Here is a 9,816-nt window from a genome sequence, read left to right on the forward strand (position 1 = left end):
GGTAGCATTACCGATCCTACTGAGCTTGACGAAGCCGAGCGTCATCTACAGTATTTGGTGCAAGGAGAGTCTTTTGAAGCCGAAAGAAAAGATCTCATTGACAATAAATTCGTTAAACGGAGTAGCCGAATTGCTCCACATTCACCGTTTATTAGTCCAAATGGGCTAATCCGTTCCTCGGGCCGCATCAAGCGGTTAATTGAAGTTGGGTTTAACGTAAAGCACCCAATCATCTTAGATGCACGTCATCCGTTTGTAAAACTGTTCCTTGAACACACGCACGTAAAGCATTACCATCAGGGCGTTGAATACCTAAGATCAATTGTGCAGGAACACTACACAGTACTGAAACTAAGATCATCCTTGCGTTCCATCAAAGCACACTGGCTGAGATGCCGAGAATTCCAAGCTGTAACTATGCAACCAATCATGTCTGACTTACCTAAGGAGAGACTTGCTTACCAGTCTCCTCCCTTCTCGAACACTGGCGTTGACTACTTTGGGCCATTCTATGTTTTTGTCCGCCGTACTACTGAGAAAAGGTGGGGCTTCCTCTTCACCTGTCTCACTACTCGCGCTGTCCATGTCGAGATAGTTACATCCATGGACACAAGTTCTTGTGTTATGGGAGTTGAGCGGTTTGTGTCACGTAGAGGTACACCTGCCATGATTTGGTCGGAAAATGGCACTAACTTTATTGGAGCGGAGAAAGAACTCCGAGAAAGTATTGAAAAGTGGAACGTTGTCAACATTGCAGCTGAGCTCGCTCACAAAGGTATTAAGTGGAGGTTCAATCCACCCAGCGCACCACATCAAGGTGGTATCTGGGAGAGGTTGGTACGCAGCTTCAAGCGCGTGTTGTATACTATTCTTGGCATGCGTCGCCTCACGGATGAGGTACTGCATACTACTTTTTGTCTCGTGGAGAATGCTCTCTATTCGCGTCCTTTAACACCCGTAAGCGCCGATCCGTGCGATTTGAACGCTTTTACGCCCAACCACTTTCTTTTAGGAGAATACTCTACCGGTATTCCGTCTGTTGTCGGCTATAATGAGCTTGACCATCGTAAACGTTACGCCCGTGCGCAGTCGTACGCTAATGCGATCTGGTCCCGTTGGATCAAAGAGTACGTACCGACGCTGAACCGACGCTCTAAGTGGCAGTCGCCTGCCGAGCAACACCTTAAGACCGGTGACTTGGTTTGGATAGTTGAGGAAACCAACCCTAGGGGTTACTACCCATCTGCTCGGATTGTGGATCTCCGTTACGGCTCCGATAGCGTCGCGCCCTCCGCCGTTTTACGTACGTCGACCGGTTCAATTGTCCGCCCGCTTGTAAAACTTGTACCCGTTTTCCAACATCTTCTTCCGGGCCGGAAGATGTTACGTAGTAAATGGCGAATTATTAACCAATCAGATTCGAGTATTTTAAAAGCGTATAAAACGTTCTAATATACATAGAAAGTTCCGAAAAAGTTCATTTAACCTAATTTTAAGTAAATATAACCACTATTTGTAGCGATTAAGCTGGTTTTCGGCTTAATATTTTTAGGTTTTCTAGACAATTGCCGATTGAATACGAACTGATTTGACGTCATTAACATCAGACAAAAAACCAGTAAAAGAGCATCGAAAAAACCTTGCCGTCTAAGTTTCCACTTGTGGCTTTGTACGTCTTACAGCTAATACGTTACTTGATCAATGTTATCGTTAATAATTATACGTGGTTGGCTTATACGTTGTTGCTTATGTAATATATCGTTTCAATTGACTTTCGAAAGAGTGGTTTTACACCTTTTACACTTCATTAGAAAAGATTTTGGACACGTCGTCAATGCGAATGAGACAGGTCGACAAAAAATAGCAAAAGGTGCGAAGTTCAAAAATACGTTTCCATTTAAAAAACCAATTATTTCAAAAGCGATTGATATAATTAAATAATAACTGAAATTTCTCAAACGTTCATATATGTCTTCATAGAAAGCAATTGAGACCTGTCATTATCCAGTACAGGTCATACCATTACAAAAAGAAAGAAAAATACCAGCAAAAAAGTTCAAGTTTGCGCGAAAATTGCAGCGAAGCAGTTAAAATCAGAAATCTGTCACTGAGAGCATCAAAAGATCCCAATTGCACATTTTTTCAAAATCAATTGGACCAACCATTAATGATTTATATTTAAAAAAAACAAAAATCCTTTAAAATGTACAAATTTATAATCTCGTAGTGAGAGATTTTATGAAATCTCGTAGTAAGAGCAGTAACGAAGCCAAGAAATAAATAATTGAAACAAAAACTGTTATGAAGATTAAAATATAACTTACTAGAGAGGCCTTCTTACCTGTCTTTACAGAGACTCTGCCACAAATTGACCAAATAACGATTTAATAACTGGCGAAGCTCAAAAATCAAAATATGTTTTTGAAGACAAATAGTTTCAAAAGCCGTAACAGAAATAGGCTTTCAAAGTTTGAATTAGGTTGCAACACCTCAGGGAGTCAATTGCGCTTGTTATTAGTAAGATTAAGTCACAAGACCACAAAACAAAAACAAATTCATGCAGAAGCCAAAACTTCACAAATAATTTTACGACATCACATTGTTCATGGCAATGTAATTTTAGATTGACATTTGCAAGAACTGTAAATCATCACTTGCTTCTCATATTAACATCAATTGTTCTTCCTTATGAAAGGAGCACGTAGACATCACAACCAAAACAGACCAAAAATTCGAACAATACATAAATATCGATTTTTTTATGAAACTAAATAGTCAAAGCCATCAGTCAAAACTAATAACCAACCGAGAAAATAATCTTCGAATTAACAAAAGTAGTTGAAGTTTTTTATTAGTGAGATTGATTACTTAATTAAAAGCCAAAAAGGTACACTTGAAGAATTCTTTTTTTTAAATGTAATTTGAAAGTCATTCAAACAAATAGCTATACACCGAAGTCTTTGAAAAGTTTCAATTATACATCCTGGAATTCAATTGAGGCCTCTCGTTATTATGTATATCTCCTACAACAACAAAAAGAAAGACAAAGATAGGCAGGGATAAAAAAATCCACGAAATTTTGCGAGAGAGCTGTCTCAATCAAAAAGCATAAAATATTCAACAATAACATTTAACATTTTCAGATATGCCTTTTCTCAACGCTCGTGCCTTGTTACCAATCATTTGGTCTTGCAATTGGACCTGTCATTAATTCCTTGTCAATGTGAGAACTCGATAAGGAAAGAACATGAACAAGGAAAATATTCATTTATTGTCAAAGTTGAAAAAGAAATTTTGAAAACTCGTAGTATCGAAACCAAGAAAACTTCAGTTAATTATGAAACCGTTAACAAAGATAATTTACAACTCAGAGCAAATAGATTTCTTCATTTTTCACTGAGACCACCCCTGAAGTTGAGAAAAGTAAAATAAATTACCTGAAAAGTTCAAAACGTCACCGACATTTTCTTATAAGAAATGAATTCACAGTCATAAGAGATATTAGATAACGACTGAAATACAAGTTTAGGCTCATTGTCGTTTCCTATGAAGACAATTGTATCTTTGATCGGAGACACTAAGTTATTGAACTACAAAAAGCATAACAAATAAAAGCAAAACATAAGAAGTCCATAAAATTTTACAAAATCAATTGGTGAGCCATAAAAACCATGAAGTCATAGGGGCCCGCAACATTGGACCTCTTTTTTGGTAAATGAGATCTGACAATAATTGAGTCCTCGTTTAATAGTCTTGTTAGCAATTTATATAAAAAACTACAATTGCGGAAATATTTTTTGAAAAAGCAGCGCCCCAGTGAAATCTAAATTTTTTTTAACCGAAGGATCCATGGTGAGATCAAGATCAGCCCTGATATTGCTGCGCGGCTAAAAGTACACGCATTTGTTTAGATGGTTGCGAAAGAGATTGATTTTTAACCAAAATTTTTCAGTATATTAAAAAAAATCATGATTTTTGTATTTTTATTGAAATTATAATGGACAAAAGCTCGCAATATTATAATTCCAGAAGAATCTTAAGGCAGACACGAGTACCAGTCTTTCCTTTTTTGAGCTTACAAAGAATATGAGGGCAGTTTAAAGGTGTCCACTTCCAGCAAAGTTGAAGAAAGTGGACTAAAAAAGCGTATTTGCTCCCATTTTTGACAAAAAAAATTCAGAAATATGAAAAACAATTAGCTATAATTCTAGTCAAAAACACAAATGGAACAACTCAACAACCCTGTCCTATTTTTTGAGATAAAATAAATTACACTGCCGTCAACAACTTTAACAAATTTTACCAAAAATTATCGAAAATTTGGAAAAAATACGGAAAATGTGAATTAAAACAAAGTAATATCGTCTGCTATTCACAAATCTTTAAACCTCGATAACTCCCTTTAGAAGTCAAAAATCAAAAAATCTTTTGCTTTCCATATTGTAAGCTGGACGCACTTTCTCATGATATCACTCACAACTCTCTACGATGATTATATCGATCGGCCAAAATTGTCTGAACAAAAAAATCCCATTTGAGTATATAGTTCCTCCCCCACTAAAGTGGATCGGAACAAAAAATCTTAATTTTTCTCCGAAAAAACTGTTCACCAAAAACCATCTGTTTCTCTTTATTAGGTACTTTACTTTACACAACTTAAATGGTTCCAGTTTTTAATTCTTTTTACCATGGTTTGCATTTTGCGGCCTTTGAGAATATCTATTTACAATTAGGGTCAACGCGCATGCGCAGCCCTATCCACCATGCCCCAACTGTAGGGATGTGTGCTCTGAGTTGCCTGGACGTGTGATTCTTGGAATTCGGTATTGCAATTCTATCGTCTACACACAAATGCTGACAAATGCTTTTACAGAAACTATGGTTAAAGATTGATATTTGTTGACTTTTATCTTCGTTCTTCGTTATTATAAGGTCTAATTTCCTTCACAAACGCTTCCTCTGATGTCAAATTTGCAAGTAATGGTTATAAAATTTTTTTTGAAAATACAAAATGAAACGCATGACTGTATAGCTTCTGAGTTTGGTGTTGATGTTGTTTGAAGGGAGTTTTGAAGGTCCACCATTTTGGCTGAACCTCGCCTTTGAAGGTGTAGTTCGCTCCAACTTGCGGAGCGTATCTTTGATACAAAGCACTCTACAAGTTCCTTGAAATAATTTGAACAAGAATGTGACTGTCTTCTTGTTGCTGGCAGAAAAACGTTTTTTCAAGTAATATAAATTGATTTCCATTATTGCTTTAAACACTAACAATTGCGTCATTCACAATGCTATTCGCTAAATCTGGATTTCGCGCTTGTAAAAATTACACTTTCATTGCGCTGATTTTCAATTTCGAGATTAATTTCTGTACATAGGGAGCAAGTCCGTAAAAAGTTGTAAATCAATAGAGAGCGTTTTACGTATTTTTCGACGTCAAAGTTCCTTATAAAGAATTGCTCATCATTCATAAAAATGCTTTCCATCATTCTGTTGCTGATCCTAGTCAAATATCAACCAGTCCCATTTTCTAATTAGGCAGATGATCTATTGTAACAGTGAACGGCAACAAACTGTCAATCCATATAAATAATTGGCCCTTTTGTGACTTTATACATACCTGCTCTCGCATAATTGAAAGAAAAGCTCTGTGATCAGTGAAATTGAAAATTGAAATCGACTACCGTGTATGTAGTAATTGACCATTTAGCTCTCAAAATTCCGGTTCATTAATGTTCTATCGTTTCTCAATGTTATTCAAACATTGCGACGCCAATGTCCTTGTAAACCAACTTTCTTATGTAGCAAGTTCTAGTGCTCAACCTGATCCTTGTCTATATGCAGCACATTTCATACGGTTTTATAGCTCAGGACTGGAGTGCTTAATTTCAGTTGCTTCTGCTAATTGTTCTTTAATTTCGTGATATCCAACTTTTTGTCCTTGTGTTTGCTTACTCCATATTTTTTGAGAAGTGTTCTAAAAAGTTGACAAATGGCATAAATTTGAAATGAGTATTCACAGATAATAAACCAAAACAAGAAATAATTCCATTTTTTTTTTGAAATCGTTGATGATTTGAGCATATGTATAACGTCAATTTTCTTAGGCAATGATTTTATACCGGTTTGAGCGAATTGATGACCCATCCATGCAGATTCCGTTTTGGCAAAATGACACTCTCCTAGTTTAGTTCTAAGATCTTCCTCGTTAAATTTTTGTCGGTTTTTACTGGATTGATATCATCCTCGTTACTTATTTCTTTCCTACTAAAAAACGTCCAGAAAGCAATACGTTTCATCTAGTTCAATGAGCGTGCAATTATTGGCCCCTTTGGAGCTCAGCAAGCATCTCAGCAGGACCGTAAAAACTGGTTTTGAAGGGGTAATTGCAAGTCAAACCACCGCTTACAAAATTTCAGTTACAATGGCGGGCCATATTTGGATTTAATTTCATTTGGGTTTACGCGTACCGTAAATCAATCGACCAGAAGTTTGATGTTTTATGCGTCTTGTTTGAGCCAAAACTTTGTAATGATGTTTGAAATAAAGAATCGATACAGCAGTCGTAAGTAACTTCTCTAGTTCTCCTTCGGTTGAAATTCAATTGGAACTTCGCGACTTTTTTGCGGAGAAGCTGGGTAATAAATTTACAAAATTTTAGTTAACTTGTGGTTTGTTTTCACGTTCCAGTTCTACGATTTAGCTGTGGAAATTTCTCCGCTGTTTCCTTTTTAACTGGATGTCATTTTGATCGGAAGCGATTATCGTTAGTTTTAGGGAGTCGCTGTAGTGTGAATTGAAAGTCTGAATCATCAAATAACTCTTAATTTGTTTCCCAATCATTTTGGTTTCTGACATTTTGAGGCTGTCAAGTGTTTCGACTTTTTCATTAGAAAATGCTATCTATTCAGTCATCTTTTTCGCAGCAATTTGGAAGAGGGCAGTTAAGTAATTTTTCCTTCGCCGGTAACTTGTTAATTTTTTGTGGGCTGATGCTATTATCAGAAATAATTGCTGCGTAGTTATCGACAGACAAATTATATTTCGACTCGTACAGTTCGTGGCTGCTTTTGTTTGCGTCCCCCCCCCCGAAAAACTACTAAATTCGATTAAGTTCCACTGAATTATGTAGCAACTCCATCTGTGTGTCGTTATCCAATATGTTTGTGATAAAACTGTCTGGAATTACCTTTTCCTCACAATTATTAAAAATTGCTGCTAGGTTTTTACAGATGCTATAAATGTTCCACATATTGGCCCTTCTTTTGTTTTCGTGAAAGATATATGTAGCGGTCGAAAGTTATATTTCTAGGGGAAGAATTTCCCAGCATAGCCCACAATTTTCTCGTCTTCAGGTTGTAGATATCCTTATATGAAATATTTGTGCAATAATGCGCCTTTCCTATGTTCCAGTGCATAAGTAGAGAAGCGAAACAAACTCACTTTTTGTCGCACAACGCCCATGACCGCTCTCCGCAAAAATCAAATTCAATGAGCTTTTCACATTTTAGTTCTCATTGTAGCTTCTGTTGACTTACGTAACTGCCTCTCAAGTTATTGAAGGTCTGTCTGGTCCTCTATTGGATCTTTGCATTGCAGTCCGTGTTGTAATTTGACATGAAAGGGTTTGGCCAGTAGCAAATTATCAAAAACAGTTTTTTCTTCTAGGATCCCAAGGTTTAGCTGATTCCTCTATTAGAGCAACTCTTTGCTCGTTATGTTGATTCTATGTCAACACCATTATAGTGAGAGTAAAGTTTGGGACCTTTGCGGGTTGCGACCCCACAATCTCTTAATTGATTGCAATCCTGTGCTCTCCACTGAGCCAACTGGTCCACATTGCGAGAGTCTTACTATGCTCTCTTATATTGAGCTATCATTTCAAGCTCCATCTTATGATCACAACTTATTTACTAGAGTGTATACTCTAACATCCTCGAATTTACCCTTCTAATTGGTGGCCCTGATGTTCTTCGTCCTCATTGGGGATTGATGGATTTGAGTAACGAGTTCTCTTAGAGAATCGCAATTAATTTCAATAAGGAAGTTAGACTTGTTTCTGCTGTGCAAATTGTACTGTAGAAGACACTCTACCCACTTTTGAATTTGAATCAGGATGAATGAAATGGATTAAAATTAAGATTTGAACAGAAAACAGGTCACATTTAGTTCAATTGGTTAAATGAACAAAACAACATTTTACATGACATATGATCAGTAAGGGAAACAAACCGCTACAAATTGGCAAACATATAAATGCAGTAATTTGAAGGTCAAGAACAATAATTTGCAACTGAAGAAATTAGGTCAAAGGAATCAACTGATAAATGGAAGAGATGGCACTGAGCAGGGTACCTCAAGTCTCGCACGAGCCTTTTTGTTAGATTTTATTAGAACTCAAAAAATTTTTACGAGTTCGTTTTAGCGTAAATTTCTTGCCCAAAATCCTGTGACATTTTTCATTCGTCTGTTAGTTAAGCTCACCTCACATTTTCATCAGAAATAATTACTTTCCTAGTTGCCCATACATTTGCGGTTGGATCGGCTCAACGTCCTTCTTAACAAATTTGTGTTTTTGGATGTTATCTGTGTAAAAACATTTAAGATTTCGGAAACTCAAAAAGTAAAGTGTTTAAATAGCGTCAGAGCGTTTGCAATTTCAAGTTTTTAAACAGTGATTTTCTTCTGGTCCTGAGATCTAAAATGCGCTGTTGCTGTTATCTTTTAGAAAAATGAGTTTAACTGAGTCATCCAGCTCACCTGTTTTTGGCACTCCACACTCAAAAGCACTGTACTTTTCAAACAAAATAATAGAGCCCTGTTTGCCATTCTGTTGTTTTTGTGCCCAAAAATCTCGGTAAAGCTGAGAAGTGCAAAACTCGCTCAACCTTTTCATACGTATTTGTTGATTCCTCGCAGGCTGTTCGCCAAACTCAACATCGAAGTCATATTCTGCATCAAATTGGAATAAGTTAGAAATATAAATGGGTATTGCAATGCGTTGCTTGTTCAATAATACGCTCGAGAAGTTCTGAAGACTTCGTGATTGGAATAGCGCTATAGTTGGGACCTCTGGTAACAGGTCAAGGTTACTTTTTGACGGGTTCTTAGTGTCGATTTTCAGAGAAAAATCGATCGAAGATAAAGAATTGAACAAAATGTTCAAAGCAGTTATGAGAATAACGAAGTAAAAAAAATTGCATTTGTGAGAGCTCATAATATTAAATGAGTTCAGCCAAAACGGCCATTAGTTCATTTTGATTCCTTTTTGATGCCAGTGTAAAACAAAGCTAAAAAATTGTCTTCATATTTTCGGGTTAACGCCATATTTTTGAACGTCGTTTTGCCCCAGTTTGTTAAAAAAAGCTATTGATTAATCGTAAAAATGTCTTTGGTGGTTTTAAGAAATGAAATTGATAAGCTGAAAAGTTGAAAACATGAATGGCTGAATAGCTGTGCGCTTGAAAATGAAATTACATAATTGTATGCATGCTTGCTAAGTCTTCTTTTGCATTGCTTTCTTTAACTCTTCAGCGAATCAATGTTAGCCAACTTTCTAACAGCGGTCCTGACAAAGATTTCGGCGGTGGTGGAAGTTTTTCTATCAAATTTTCGTTTGATGCGGGGGGGGGGGGGGGGGGGGTGTGTCAATTTTAAGGTTTTCAATATCAAAGGCAAAAATTGCATGTTTTGCTTAGTTGTTGACAGATCTCAGAACAGCATAAGCAAAAAATAATCCTATGCGTTAAAAAGAAAAAAGAACAAAACAAAAACTCTGAAAACTAACTCTGTAATTAATTATTGATGAAAAACAAACAA

The 9,816-nt window shown here is 36.5% G+C and overlaps 1 protein-coding gene across 1 annotated transcript in view; it reads right to left on the reverse strand.

Annotated features, from left to right (window-relative positions):
• Positions 1-9,531, reverse strand: part of LOC142350009 (carbohydrate sulfotransferase 11-like) — a 31,226-nt gene extending 21,695 nt beyond the window's left edge. Inside the window, exon 1 of the mRNA XM_075401900.1 lies at positions 8,758-9,531. Within this exon, the coding sequence (XP_075258015.1) occupies positions 8,758-9,214 (457 nt within the window). The 5' untranslated portion in view covers positions 9,215-9,531. The remainder of the gene's footprint in view (positions 1-8,757) is intronic.
• Positions 9,532-9,816: the final 285 nt, after the last annotated feature.

Source organism: Convolutriloba macropyga, chromosome 11, assembly GCF_964194025.1.
Source record: "Convolutriloba macropyga chromosome 11, txConMacr16.3, whole genome shotgun sequence".
NCBI lineage: Eukaryota > Metazoa > Xenacoelomorpha > Acoela > Convolutidae > Convolutriloba > Convolutriloba macropyga.